The sequence below is a fragment of the Magnolia sinica genome, chromosome 16 (assembly GCF_029962835.1).
Source record: "Magnolia sinica isolate HGM2019 chromosome 16, MsV1, whole genome shotgun sequence".
Taxonomy (NCBI): domain Eukaryota; kingdom Viridiplantae; phylum Streptophyta; class Magnoliopsida; order Magnoliales; family Magnoliaceae; genus Magnolia; species Magnolia sinica.
In genome coordinates, this window is record NC_080588.1 from 39181327 (window position 1) to 39197453 (window position 16127).

Consider the following 16127-nt stretch of genomic DNA (forward strand, 5'->3'; position numbering starts at 1 on the left):
ACCTTGATCCAAACTTGGCAAACTACAAATTCTATTTCAGCCTGAAGGTAGCTGTCAAGTAATCGCACAAACTTTGCAACTTTCTTATCCGTGCAGTACTATAAATAAAAATACCTTTAGGGCCAAACTGATTCAACCATCTCTTAAGTCTATTTGTCCATTACATTTTCCAGTTTTTCAGTAGCTGAACATGTGAAATGTCTCTTTTGTGATCCAAGCAGTCAGACCAACCACCGTGGTCAAGGAACTGGATATTGGAACCCTGTAGTCATCTACTCCCTAAATGGCAATTAAACATTACTACTGCGCAGAACTTTAGAAAACTTAGAAGGGGAATCATTACAATCATCAACGGATGTGGATACAATTGCCAACCTTGCTATAGAGATTAATCTATCAAAATAACATCTTGCTTTACTAAGTGCTTTACATATGTAAAATCTAGGGTCAAAGCTAGGTCACAATAGGCAATGATTCCCTTGAAATAGTTGGATTGGAGAATAACAGAACTTTCCTCCATGGAAGTATAATTTATTGTACTATGACTCCAGATTTATAAATCTTGAACATATTCAAGAAAAATTGGGCAAATCAATGACTAAGCAATTTTTGGCAATATTCTCCTTCATTGTTGATTCTGAATGCAGATCATTACCACCCTAATGTTTCTGGGGCCCATCGAGGTAATGGAAAAACAAACACTAATCACATTTTACCAATTTTAAAGGAAGCTTTCGTTAGTCGGATGCACATTCTTGTTGCCATTTCTTACCAATGCAAATCAACATGTGAACGTAATTATGCAGTCTAACCTGCAGGTAGATTATATAGTACTTGGCTACCCACATAGGATCAGAGTACTAGCATACATACAATACATAACCAGTAAAAGAAGAAGATACAGGTGGAAACAGCAAGGAAATGTTTTAGCCATATAATGCTGCATCTAAAATTTTATATATATATATATATATATATATATATATATATATATAGAGAGAGAGAGAGAGAGAGAGACACACACACACACACGTGTGTGTGTAGACAGACATACACACGCATACATACGTGCAAAAAAGATACGAACATCGTGTATCTTGCCTCATTCTAATTGTTTTAGCTCATAATTTTTTATTGGTTTCATCCATCAAAAGAATATGAGAATGCCACCCCATGTGACAGAAGCACATTGATATTTGTATCCATATCCAAGTTTCTGGGAAACTACCAAGATGAACTAGATCTGTATCAAAATCCATATCCGTTTCTGTTGCAGTGAATCAAATCAAAATACATCTCTGTTTCTGTAGTAGCGTTAGCATATCATATCAAAACCATATCCATTTCTGTAGTAGCATATCATGGAACAATAGGTTGCAAAATGACAGCACAGGACATGATGTGAATACCATATATAGAAAGGTACCATTTTCAATTATTTGTTGTCTTCTTGTCTCATCAATTTTTTTTGTAGTGAAAGAATCAGGCTATTGCAGTGTTAAGAAGGCAAACGCGCTGATAAGGGTTTGCACAGTCTGTCCTCATCCAATACATTATCTCTATTACATGTAAAGGGTCAGCACATCTAATTTAAGTGACTGGTCTCCAGAAGTCAAGACCTGTTTGTGAGTTGACGTCACTTCGTCAGATTCTAGTATGTGGTGAATTCTTCAGCTGCTCTCTATTACATGTAAAGGGAGCACATCTAATTTAAGTGACTGGTCTCCAGAAGTCAAGACCTGTTTGTGAGTTGACGTCACTTCGTCAGATTCTAGTATGTGGTGAATTCTTCAGCTGCTAAGTTATATATTCGTGATTTTGAGATGGATGAAAAGACAAGCGTGACAGTAGGGTCTGGAAGTCAAGACCCTCAGCTGGGATTAGTTATTATAACATGAAATCAAGATCCTCAAGATCAGCTCCAGAGGAGAGAATTCAGTCTTCCAAACAGATGTCTTGTACAGACAGAAGAAGCATCAGTGTCCCACCTATTTCTGCTTTGCCCCTTCGCGGCATCAACTTGGTCAGTTGTTCTATCATCCTTCCAGAGTCGCATGGGTGTCCCAGGATAAGGTGCTTGAAAAGTTGATCAGCTGGGAAGGATGGCCACCATGGGCAAAGGTAAGCTCCTACAGTCCATCACTCCTTTCTCAGTTCTGGGTCAAGAGAAACAGCTGCATTTTTAAAGGAACAGAATCCTCGGTGGAGAAAATCAACCAGAAAATCAAAGGCAATCTGATTTCGTGGGCAGCAGGTCACGTCCTTTTTGAGAACACCAAGAGCTCAGTTTTTCAGAATGGCTGGACAGTGGTGGATGTCAATATAACAACTGTCATGATAAGATGATAATCATTGGTAAAGGTTCGAGATTTCTCGTGGTGGCATTTTTTTCCTGTGGACTAGGTGGTCTGCTTTTGGACAAGGTTGGGCCAGTGATGCGGGCCTTCTCAGTCCCTGTTAACGCCAAATCATAGGTTAAAGCCACCTCATTAGCAATCAAGGTGTGGAGCAGTTCTCCTTCCAGGAAATTCACGGTCAAATCTTTCTATAGGTTGATATAGGATTCATCGAGCACAAGAAGACATGATTTCTTACATGTTTTTTTGTTCTATGGCGCTCCTCCTAAGGTGGCATCTTTTGTCAGGTTGATTGGGCAGAAGTGTATCCTAACTATAGATTGATGCAGGACACATGATTTAATGCTAGCATGCAACGTGGAGATTATAAAAGAGTCCATAAAGTAATTCAATTAACAAAAGATGCTAATCCACCAATTAATTAAAAGTAAACAATGGGCAATAAAAGCTGATTTAATCTAAATCACATACCCGCGTACTAAGAAATCACATAAATCAATTAAAACTAGACCTGATAGAAGGATAGAACTTCCAACTTAGCATAGGCACGTTCCACACTCAAGGGACAGATTTGTAGTTTTTATGATTAGGGTTAGGAAAGAGAAAATCTGATATTTGGATAATTAAGGTTCGTGGGAATTGATGATTTTGGAATTAGGGTTTTAGAAATTGAGAAAATAGGAAATTGAGGATATAGAGTTTAGGGTAGGGTTATGGATGAGGAATCAAGGGGTTTTGACGGGAGAAGCAAGGAGAAATCAAAGGATTGAGCAGTTGTCCATACGGTCAGCCTAGGGCCCTGCACGTGTGGGTTGTTAGCTAGGGTTTTTGGGTCCTCAAAAGTTGATTGCCGTTGGGGTTGAAGTTGAATGATGAAAAGTTCAAGAAAAAGATTATTTGAATGGTCTTGGGTAGCAAAGGAAGAAGAGAGATGAAGTTTTTTGGAATAATACCTCTTTTGGATAGAAAAGAAGAAAGAAGAAAATTGATAGAAGGAAACCTCGCACCTCCATTGAATGGGGAATGAAATCCCACCACACCCAAGCTCCAGATAACATGGAATATTCTTCAAATCACATGAAGAAGAGAAACCACGGCTTTTTTTTTTTCCAAAATAATGGCATTAGGGCTTCACACGCCCATATTTCTCTTTTATAGTTTCAGAAAAGGCCTTTTACAAAAAGACGCTCTCAGATAAAATTTTCAACATAAAGATGCTTAATAAATTAAAAGTTGTTCCTAACTACCTAATCTCAACAAAAATATAAGGTATGCCAAAAATTAACGAAGCATGTAAACAACTAAACTATTTCGTGGCCCATGGGGGTCCACGATAAAGATGTTCGATGATAATGATCCAACGGTCCAATCGTCGTTCCACCCAATCTAATTGTCTGATGTGTCCATCAAGCTCCTATATGCAACCCACATGCATCCTCCCAGTGTCCGGTCTTCAAAGATGCACAAGCATGCACGTGGGGTCTTCAATATGGCTAGGAATGTGAATTGGGCCAAATGAGCCCCATGTAATGATTGTCTAGCCATAAGGAGACTGGCTCAGCCCTCCTCTAGTATGGTGCTCGGATGTATTCATCATAGATTGTCTTTAAAAAAGGTCTATGGTTCTCATTAATATTTTCCTATTGTGCATGAGGGACACAAAATCGATAGATCACCTTTTCATACATAGCTGTGCACAACGAGTCTGGCTGTCCTTCCCAAAATCTTTTGATGTTGATTGGGTAACGCCACAATCAGCAGTTGATTTGCTATGGATGTGGCACAGTGTTCTGTTCACTAGGGTCAAGCTAATGTCTTGGTGATTGGTTACGCTAGCAGCAATTTGGAACATTTCGATTGAACACAACAAACAGTGTTTCCTCACCAAATAGGGTCCATGAGTAGTATAGAAATCTAAGAATGACATCATAGAATGGATATCTGGGGTTAAGAATATTAATGTCCTTGAAGTTTCAACCATGTCTGGGGTTAAGAATGACACCCTAATCCATAGCTCAAGCGGTAGACTGAGTGAAAGATACCTCGTTTTAACACTGAAGTCTTGGTATCGATTCCCTAGTGGGGGTGGCTAACAATGAAGTGTGAACTGACAGTGGGTGTACTAACAAGCTAACCAAAAAAAATAAAAAATTTGTTTGGGCTGTAACTTTGAGATGCATTTTGGGTTCATTTTTTGTATTTTTTTTGGCTTTGATTTTTGTCAAGCAGCTAATGAATAAAATAGACTTATCCTTGAAAAAAAGGAAAAAATAAATAAATAAATAAAATCAAGGAATCAGTGCAACTCATGCACAACTAATCCTTATCGTTGTGGAGGTTCCTCACAAAGGATTGTGCTCTTGGGCCATGGGAAGCAAGGATTATCCTTGGGGTTTGGACTGTATCATAGGCTTCTGGCTGGGGTTTAAACATTTCGTTTACCCTTCAACCTGAACTCCTAATTCCCTGGTGATAGACCTAGCGAGATCCGGGACATTACATCCCTATCTTTTATTGGGAATTCTCTTCCCCTCATTTAATCTTAATGAATTTCTATATATCTTTCAAAAATATAGATATAATGAAGTTAAATGGGAAGAACTATTTGGTGTGATTGGAATCGACCAGGATGTTTATTGGAGGTCAAAAGAAATTAGGGTATATCACTGGCAGCAAAAAAGAATCAAAAGAAGATGATTCATTAGGAAAGCAACAATCTGATTGTGATGCCACGGTTTCTCCACTCTATAGAGCCAAGTATCAATGGCGCTTTGTTATTTTACAATACCACCAACAACATACGATATAGTTGGTAGCATGCATTCCAAACGTGACAATTTGGCAAACACCTACCAGTTGCATCAAGAAATCACAAATGTGCAACGGGGTGAATCTTCTGTTAAATTAGAGGAATTGGATCCACATGCAGCTTTCGACCAGAGACGAATGAATTGATCAATGTATGCCAGCCCTTCCTAAAGAAATCCACAAGTGGCTAGAACAAAGAAGAAATTTCAAGTTCCTATCTATGCTTCAGCATAATTTGGAGCCTCAACTTGTTCAAGTTCTTGCAAGGGATTCTTTGCATTCCTAGAAGCCACATACAACTATATCAAAGGTGCAGAAAGTCACCGTGCATCTTTTGGAATTCAGAGTTCTTCTCTCCTGGAGCAACGTGGTATGCCAAAATGGTTACGTAACAGTAACAGGGGTGACCATTGCGCATTATGGGACGGAAACAGCCGTAACTACCATTACAGAAAATCTCAAGAAGAGAGATATGATCCTCCCAATGTGTGTCTTTGCTGCTTGGCAGCTGAAGAAACCAACAACCATCTCTTCGTGCACTGTCCCCTCATCAGCAAGATATGGGGTCACATCCTCTCTGCCTTCGACATGGCCTGGTACTCCCCCTTCTCTACGGGTTCACTTCTCAAAGCTTGGCACGGTGCTTGTTTCCGATCTCAAAGATCCCCTATTTGGAAGATAGCTTTGCTGGCAGTTTGGTGGACAGTTTGGGAAGAGAGGAACAACAGATGCTTCAGAAATGAGTCTCACTCTTCTTTGTCCCTCCTCCGTAGAGTTAATCAGTTCATTATAGAATGGGCTTCAAATGTAGACAATCTCAGCGGTTGTAATCTTTTGTTTCTAGGAGTGTAGACGGTTCGCTATCTCAGCGTCCCTAGTTTCTGGTTTTTCTGTTTTCTCTTCCTTTTTGATGAAATTTCGTTGCTCTTCAAAAAAAAAAACCTACCATTACAGAAAAAATGACCCGTAACGGTCCTGAAACAGTTTTTTTTTTTTTTTTTCAAAGGAAGAAGAAGAAGAAGGCCGTAACGGCCATTACGGCCCGTATTGTAATGATAACAGCAGTGGCCGTTACAGCCATCATTATTGATATGGAACACCTTGGATCTACTCTTGTTGAGAGGCCAAAATCATCTCAAGAAGGAAAAGGGCAACTAAATTCCTTCTCCAAAAATAGGGACAAAGATAAGCTAGTGTGTTCATATTGCGGCCACAGCTGCCATTCTTACGACCAGTGTTATGACCTATGTCCTCACCTTCACCCAACCCAAGAGTGTTGCCAATAATGTTGAGATTGTGGGAGAGAAGACTTCGTCTGGTGTTTCAGATTCCAAATTGAGGGGGAGCAGATTTTGATTAGGGGAGATCAAATCAGTTCTTAGCAAGTCTATTAGTGATCTTCAAAACGAGATGGCAGAGCTTTGTTCTTCACATTCAGTTGTTACTCTAGTGGACAGCCAGTTAACATCTGTCTATTTTGCCCAGTCCCACTCCCATCCTCCCACATCTTGGATTATTGACTTGTGTGTGTGTGTGTGCTCTCAATTAACAGTTAAATTGTTTTTTTTTAATGTTCTTGCCTTCCTACAGTTTCATACAAGATCTACGAACTAAGAGGAGAACTGGTGGTGAACATGAAGCTCATGGGCTGTACCTGTTCAATGCCGGTGACATCTCTTCAGGTTTTGTTTTAGAGTTGCACCTTAGAAGTAAGGAGTGAGTCCAGCTTTGGTGCATTTGTTTGGGTCATGCGTCCCCTAGGAGTCTTAAGTTGTTATTTTCAAATAAAATTCTATTGGATGATGAATTTAAGTGTGTTGTGTGCCAATGGACATAAACATTATTGAACAATTTTTAGTCCGAGACTCCTAGTACTCATGAAAGTTCAAAACAGTTTGATTTGATTCATTCTGATGTAGGGGGTCCTTCCCCTAGTAATTTTGATTTTAAATATAATAGTTTTGCTTCATTCGTTGATGACTTCTCTCAATTTACATGGTTTTACCTGATGAAATCTAGATGCATAGTATCATCCACTGTTAAAATTTTCGTAAAATGGTTCTCAACCATTTCGACAAGAAAAAGTGTTTGGATCAGACAATGTAAAGGAATAATCATGGCGTCAAATTCCAATCATCATGTCCATATACTCAACATAACAGGTTTGCAGAACAGAAAGCCACCATCTTCTAGAGCTTACTAGGTCCCTCTTAATTGGAATGAATGTTCCAAAAATCTATTGGGATGAGGCAGTTCATACCGCCACCTATCTAACCAATAAGAACCCAGCTCAACTACCTGGAAATAATTATCTTTTAAATTGTTGAAACCCTGTCTGCAGTTGTCTTCTGTTACACCAAAGACCTTTGGTTGTGTGTGTTTTGTCCAAGTCTTAGGAATGTCTCAGGATAAATTAAGTGTCCTTAGTCAAGTGTGTTTTCTTGGGATACACCAATACTCAAGACAGGTATAACTGCTACCGTTATGTCAGTAAGAAACGGTACATCGTACAGGATGCCACATTCTTAAGGAATGTACCTTATTTCCCATCACAGGCAGCTACACCTACTCCATCCAGTTGCAATATGTTGCCTCTTCCAGTTATGGATGACCCTATGGGTTCAAGTGAAGTCATTCTTGAGTCAGTAGACAAGCCCACAAAAGGTGTAGAAGGAAAAACAAGGACTGGCCCTCAAAAGATGCTCGACCACTGCCCATTCCTGACTTGCATAACACGTCACCCTCTTTTGATTTGTGATCACACAGTGAAAGGCAAAATGTTCATGTACTTCTCACCGCTATCAGCTATTTTGTGTCATGTCATTCTATTTCTCCTTCCTTTAAAACATTCACCTCCATCTCATCTGTTGCTATTCCATCTGATGTTACAGATGCTTTAGCTGACCCTAGTTGGGAAGCTACAATAATGGATGAAACGCTTGTTCTTGAGAAACAGTGAACATGGGGTGATGATAAACATATAGTTGGGTGTAACTGGTTGTTTACCCTCAAACATAATCCAAATGGCTTTATTGTGAGACACAAGGCTTGGTTGTTTGCGAAGGGATTCATGCAAGAGTTTGTAGTTGATTATCAGGAAGCATTTGCTATAGTTGCGAAGTTGAACTCTTGTGTGTATGCTTCTGTCTATGGCTGTCTGTTGTCATTAGCCCCTTTATCAACTAAACATGAAGAAGACCTTTCTTCTTAGTGATCTTTAAGAAGTTCATGTCTATTCCTCCTAGTTTTTTACCATCTAGTACGTGAAGACAAGTCTGCAAACTTAAAAAGGCTCTATGTGGCCTTAAACAATCTCCAAGGGCATGATTTAAGAAATTCAAAAATGTCATTTTATATATTGGGTGTTTATTAGAGACTAGTAAATTCTTTACTATCTTAGTTGTTTCCATTAATGGCATTGTCATCATTGGTGATAATGACAGAAATTGATGAGGTGAAATAGTTTTGGCTCAATCCTTTGAGACTAAAGACTTGGGCTTGCGCAAAAAGATTTCTTTGGGATAGAGGTTGCCCAATCAAATAACATGGTATCTTCATATCCCAGAGGAAGTATGTTGTATATCTCCCTAATGAGACAGGGATGTTGGGGGGGCTAACTTGCTTCTATGCATATCATCATAAGGAATCCACAGTTCTCAGTGATTGGAGCATATAACACCGCTTAGTTGGGAAGCAGATTTATTTGACCATTACTCAACCCGACATCACGTATGTTGCGAGTGTTGTCCTTCAATCCAACCAACCTCCATGTTCTCATCACCTCGACACCATATATAGAATCCTGAGTTACTTGAGGTCAGTTCCTAGCAAAGCTGATATATTCTGACCATGGCCATTTGGACATTAAGGCATGTTGCAAAGCAGAATGGACTAGGCCGTGAGCTGTCTGATGATTGTCGCTCCACTTCTGGTTATTTATGTTTGTCCAAGGAAATACCATTCATGGAAAAGTAAGAAACAATCAGTGGTTGCTCATTCTTCCACCAAAGCTTAAATCTCTCTATGGCACATGGTGTGTCTATGGATCATCACATGTGTACATGTGTATTTGTGTGGAATCTCATATTTCTCTGGTGGACTGTACTGTATTTTGGTGCTCTTGCGGGAAGCCATTCCTTTTTAGCTCATGAGGGTATAATAATTTTAGGGTGTGAGAGATTGATTGCTACACAACCCTTTTCCTCTCCCCTTGCCTTCTTCTTCTCCATGTTAGAACTTACAGCTACCAAATAGAAAACAAAAATATCAACATCATAAAAACCCTGTTTCAGCTATTGGTGTCATCTTTACAAATCCTGTTTAGCCAAATACTCCTATCAAAGGTCACATCCTCGGCAACTGAATAAGCCATCATATGCCTTCTCACCATCCCAATTCCAAGTCCTTTTAGGACTTCCTCCTTACTCTTTTCAGGCCCTTCCACTCTTAATTGATGTTCCCTTCCTTTCCAGTGCCATCTCCAGTCGTTATTGCACCAATTGATAGAAATGAGATTTTAAATAAATAGAAAAGGAAGAAGAAAGAAAGTAGCAAGCCTAAAATTTTACTACATATTATTTTCAGATTTTTCACAACCTTTTTCTGATAACAAGTTCAATGATGGGAAAGTGAAAAATAAAACAAAAGCGCTACATAGGCTATCAAACCCAAAAGGGGTAAACCAACACTACTCTAGATTCTTAGTTCTTTTCATGGTAAGAACCAAAAGAAGTAAAGGCTTACCCACAATATTTCTCACAGCAGGTCCCATTTAGAAGGCAAGTACATTGCTTCCCACAAGCAGTTTGACAACTACAAGGTGTATACTGCCTGCAAGGTTGATCCTTCCTTTCTGTAATCCGCTTCCTAATCGAATGATAACCAGCAGACTTCCAAGTATATTTCAAACGACGTACTCTGCCCCTCCTCCGTAAGAACCTTGATCGTGTTCTTAGTTCATTGCCCTGAAATTCATTTCCAAAAAGAGTGTTCACCTGTCGCTTAGAAAAGAATGGTCAAAACCAAGAAATGCACATGTAATAAAAACACTAACCATAATATCATTATAATCAACCTTGGAACTTCCTTCTACCAGAGAATTTGAACCATCACCAGCTCTGTATGAAAGCTTATTTTCAGTGCCATTCATGTACTGAGAAACCTCTGCGCATGTCCTCAAACCATTCAAAAGGTTTCTAGCTATTAGACAACTGTTCAGACAAACAAAAGAACCTCCTTAGAAATTCAGGTAAGGCATGGCTAGCATAAGAAAGTTCACCACCAAAAAAAGAATTCAGTTATATAGGAATAGATGCTCTTAACTAAAAGGTAAAGGGGGTAACACATACTAAACACAGATTATACTAGTAATGCAAATACATTCTTCATAAGGGCTGCCTTAAAACTTCAAACTGATCATCAATGTTCAATCCAATAATATGGAGAGAGAGAGAGAGAGGAATAGCTCCCACAACTTTGCAACTACAAGGTAGTTTTATCAATTTTGTTCCTAATAGTAACTAATGTAAAATTTAAAGCACTGCAGAAAGGCCTCCAATGACTAAACTTTTTAGCATTGAAGATGCAAAAATTAGACAGTAATAAATTATTTGAAATGAGAATATACAGATGGATCATTATTTTCTTTCTTTTAATTAGTATAAGGTGAACATTTATCTCTCTCTGCAGAGTTCCGGGCTTTCTAGGTTCATCTAGCTGGCATTCACCAGTAACATCATTTCAAGTAATACTTTCCTGGGTTCTAAGTTTTGTAACTGCAGTTGATGTGCCGAGCTGATCCAAATATGTCCATTGAGCAGATGATGACCCAGCCTTGCAAAGTTTGATTGTGATTGGGTGGTGTTGAAAGGCATATATCATGGTGTGCCATAAAGGCTGTTACATAAAGGTAACGGTAGAACCGTTACACATTATAGGGTCGTAGCAGCCGTAATAGCTGTTATGGAAAAAAAATGGCCCGTAACTACCGTTAGTGGCCCGTTACGTCCCCTGTAAAGGCCATAACAGCCCTGTAATGGTCTATTACAAGGTAGATATAGGTTTTTCATACCTTTTTTCAATGTTAAGGGGCAGATACAGACTTTTCAGGGTTTTTTTTTCAATTAAAAAAAGAGACCATAGCGGCTGTTATGGGAGCCATAACAGCTGTTACAACATATATCGTAAAGGTAACGATAGTGACCGTTACAGCCGCCATTACCGTTACGGAATACCTAGCTAATTACACCGTGCATGTCTGCCTCTGCAATAAATGTAGCCTTTACGTTTCTCTGTTTCTAGTTTATTTAGTCAAGCTTGCCTATTTAGATTAATTTTGTTTATCCAATTTGAGCTTGGCCCAACAAAACCAGCGACCATGGTGGTTCAGAGGCTGGTCTAGAAGCACATGTTTAAAGGCACTTGAGTGGTATTACACTAGCCACACCATGTGATGAGGCATGCAGGAAATGCCCAGGGCACGTCCTCAAGGTTCAAATCATACTTGTGCCTTCGGAGTTGGCAATGGTGCTGAGGCATACATGTTAGATGCAAAGAAAACCTTGAAAATCAAAGCATGCACCTTTGATGAAGTGGACTGACACCATTAGGGACCTTTCAGAGCCCATTCCCACCTTACCTCAGGATAAACAAAAAAAAAATAGATGTACAATTAAAACAAGAGCCTGTCAAATTGCATTTGTGATAATAGGGGATATTGAATAAGTCGACTTGCAACAAACCCAAACCCAATTTTCATGATCTTTTACAACATCAGCTTGTCTAGACTCAAAATTCAAATTAATAATTCAACTTCTTCATAAAATAGATAAAGATAGATAATGTACGAGAATCTCCACAACATGGGTTGTTCAATGCAAAATCCAAAATTCTACGGAAAATCCAACATCGCTTTTTTTTTTTAATCAATGTGAAGAATTTTATTAGAAACAAACAGTTTAAGAACGTAAAGAATACGGCCCCTTATAGAGTAGACGAATGTGTCCATATTACACAAGAATTGTCATTAAGCAAGTTCAATCACGTACCCACAAACACTTTTAAAGACAAGGCCCAAAGCTATCTCTGGCCCACACTATTGATCACCTAGATAGATCTTCACATTGTTTGTTATTGTTGCTTTCCTACCAAATAGATAGAAGCAGTGCTAAGAAACATAATTCCCAAAGAGTCCTTCCCTTGCACACTCCTAGACCAACAAACCATCCCTCCAAGAGCTCAGTAATTGTTCCCACCATCAACCAAACCACTCTATATCAATTAAAGCACCAACACCAAATTTTGGAGACACGTGTGCAATAATGATGAAAGATGCGATAATGGAAAGAATATGAAGAGAATGACGACCCTTAAACTGAACCCGGACCAACCAGCTCTTCCTACTAGTCAATCGTCATAAGGCGGGACATGTAGGTCTCTCCTGATGACCAACAAAACCTATAGCATGCCATAGTAGGAGGCCAAGCCCTGGCACCCCTTACTCCGAGAGCAAAGCAAAGAGAAGAAAATAAGGGTGGCAATGGGCCAAGTAGCCTGCCCAACCCGGCTTTGGGCCGAGCTTGGACCTACTAGCATGGCTAGTGGGCCAGCCTTGGGCCTCACATGCATGGCCCAATGAATTTCCGGGTCAGGCTTGGGCTTAAGTCATTTTAGCTCGACCCGACCAGATCCAACCCAGCCTGACCCATCTTTAGATGTACAAGTGTTATATCCTAACCATCTACCTTGAATGCAGAATGCTGGTTTCATTCCTCCAAAAAGTTTATTTCTTTATGCATGTGTGGCCCACTTGATAAATGGATATATTAGGAAAAGTCAAGGGGGGTATGGGGATTTTATCAATTTTTGGTCTAGATCAGGTCAAGCCTAGGCCCAACCAATTTTTTCAGGTCAGGCTTGGGCCTTGTATTGCTAGGCCCATGCAAGGCTTGGGTCGGGGTCGGGCTCGGGCACTGGGTCTTAAGTGTTGGGTCGAGCCCAGGCCCAGTGTTTTAAATATCAACGATATCAGCCGATATATCCCACGATATATCTTATATCTCACCTGTGCGATACGAAACGCACAAGTAGTGGGATATATCCCATATGTTTGATCCAGTGAGCATTGTCAATTTTTTATCCTTTTTTTTTCTTCTAATAAAGCATGAAAATTTATGGATTTGGAGCTTTGATTTCTAGATTTGGAGGAGATGGGCCGAGTTACATAAATTTGAAAAAAATTAAAAAAATTCCAACTTCTCGCAAATCAGTTGCAATCTGTGTTCAAACATAAAATCAAACATGTATGTAACGGTTCTAACCTGATCTAGTGATTCTTCTTTTGCTTTTGAATGTATTGCTTGTGTTTCTACACGTCTTCTTACATTTATAAATTATATGAATAGACTTTGAATATACTTGCATTAATTTAGTTGGACAACTATACATTAGGACCCCACAAAGAAAACCTATCATGTGCACTTGTTTTTTGTAATGTTTTGATTTATAAGTGTGTATTGATGTTTTTTTTATATAACAATAACTGAAGTTTCATTGAAAAATTCGACCAATTTCTCAATGTTTCCAACAATAGCGATACATTACGCGATACAACCGATATATCCCATGCGATAACCAATATGTATCCATATCCCAAGGGTGCGATACGTAAAGCGATATCGATATTTCGAACATTGCCCGGGCCTAGCCTGGCCTCGCCCAAATCCGACCCATTGCCATCCTAGAAGAAAGGAGAACTAAAAAAAAAAAAACAGATGTTCCATCAGCGCACCATGCAAAACAATTTGATTCTTCGCATTTTACCACAGAATTATTGCAATTTTAACGAATAAAATCATTTTACTAAGATTTTGAAGTTTTAAAATTATTTATTAATTTATACTAAATATTTTTTACTATTTTATTTTCATCAAGATTTTCCCCATAATATCGGGTAGAAAAACGTCAAAATCTGAGAATATCCTAAGAAATTTCAATGCCGAGGACAAGACTTGTCACTATGTCAACAATAATGTTGTCAATGCATTGGTTTTTGGTTATACAACCCCCGTTTCATATTGTACACCTGCAATCAAGGGAGCAAAGTGCACAAAAGGTTTTGGCTTCAAGAGATTCAAATCAATTGGAGAAGGATGGTGTGGCAATGAAATGCATGGAAGGGCTAATGGTAGATGGAAGAGCCATCCATGTTCAAATGGCAAAGTATGGGTGTGAGAAAGAGAAACGAATCAATTCAAGTGCCCTAACACACAATGTTTTATTGGAATCAAGGTGTTCCATAGCGGTAACGGTGGGCGTAACAGTCCCCACCGTTACCGATACAGATACATCCCGTATCGGCCGATACGGGGGCGTAATGCCCGATACGGGGCATGTAATGGTCCATTTTTTTTTGGTCAAAAAATTCTGAAAAAATATCCGTTAAATCCGGAATATTCTAAATATTCCAAATATGCATTCATTTATAATTTTGAACATATTTATGGTGGTGTAATGATCCACTCTTTGGTGATAAGTTGTATCGGACTGTATGATGAATTTATGAACCTGACAACCTAGTATTGGCTATAGATCTTTTATATTTAATTATCTAACTGTATAATATCAATATGAATTAATTAGAATGAATCTAATACCAAAATATCTCATATTTGTAGGTATTGGTGTATTACATACCTTGTGACTTGTGTACATTTTATTTCAACATACAATCTAGGGACTTTTATATCCAATTATGTAATTCATATATCTAACAAATTAATATAATTTTTCCCAATAAATCTTAAGAAAAAATTTGAAATTATATTCAAGTAAATAGTGTTGTCGATTTAGAGCTGATTTGGTGGACCATTCGATGCCCAAATCAACATTAAATTCATGCAATCTATTGGCACTTATCTCACTAATGGATTGGTGGATGTTTATTGAATAGTGAAGAATGAAAAATATCAAATGATCCTACTTCAGAAAAACAAGTGTTTGCATATTAACGGTGAATATTATTTAAACAATTTAATTTTGGAATTGTGACTTGGCAACAATAGTGCCATAATTTAATTTATTAATTTTGAGTTAATGTATGCCTCATGGACAATTTTTAGGGCCATGTACATGGGGCCCACCATGATGTATGTATTGTATATCAATGACGTCCATCCGTTTTATCAAATCATTTTAGGGCATGGTCCAAAAATGAGGTAGATCCAGATCTAAGGTGGACCACTAGTGGGTGAGGCCTTGAAATTGGGGTCCACTTTGATGTATTTGTATATCCGTGCCGTCAATCTACTTTTCCAACTCATTTTAAAGCATGATCCAAAAAATCAGGCAGATTTAAACCTCAGCTGGACCACTAGTGAATGACACCCTGAACATAGGACCCACCTTAATGCATTTGTTGTATATCCATGTTGTCCATCCTTTTTGCCAACTCATTTTAGGGCATGGTCCAAAAAATGAGGCAAATCCAAATTTTGGTGGACCACATAGTAGGGATTGAACTCCCACAACTAAAACTTCTACTATTATTATTATTATTATTATTATTTGTTTTTTTTTATAAGTTGCAACTTGTGTTTTCCTTGATCCAGGTCCATGCAACCTTATCAACAATTTCGAAGGTAAACAAACATTGCAATGAGCCATAATAAGTTTTTAACAGTGGGCATTCAATCCTACTGTGCAGTCCACTTGAGATCTGGATCTGCTTCATTTTAGGGACCATGCCTTGAAATGATCAGGAAAAACTGATGGGTGGCATGGATATATAATACAACACATAAATCAAGGTGGGCCACATGCACTAAAACAGTGCAAGTGCACTAAGCGGCATGCGCCGCGGATTACTTAACAAAATAAGGTGCGTGGCTGTTCCACCTGTTCATTTTTTTCAAGACAGAGAAAGAGGGAGAGAGAAATGAGAGGGATAAAGAACAAATGAGAGGG

General features: G+C 38.7%; 1 protein-coding gene across 3 annotated transcripts in view; it reads right to left on the reverse strand.

The window, feature by feature from the left end:
- LOC131228724 (histone-lysine N-methyltransferase CLF) overlaps positions 1 to 16127 on the reverse strand; it is a 65040-nt gene that overhangs the window by 12197 nt on the left and 36716 nt on the right. For 2 of the 3 annotated variants that reach the window (XM_058224574.1, XM_058224577.1), the window contains 2 exons: positions 10219 to 10375; positions 9909 to 10129 (listed from right to left, as the gene is read on the reverse strand). In XM_058224574.1, the coding sequence (XP_058080557.1) occupies positions 9909 to 10129; positions 10219 to 10375 (378 nt within the window). The remainder of the gene's footprint in view (positions 1 to 9908; positions 10130 to 10218; positions 10376 to 16127) is intronic. The other variant, XM_058224575.1, reaches the window with a different exon arrangement.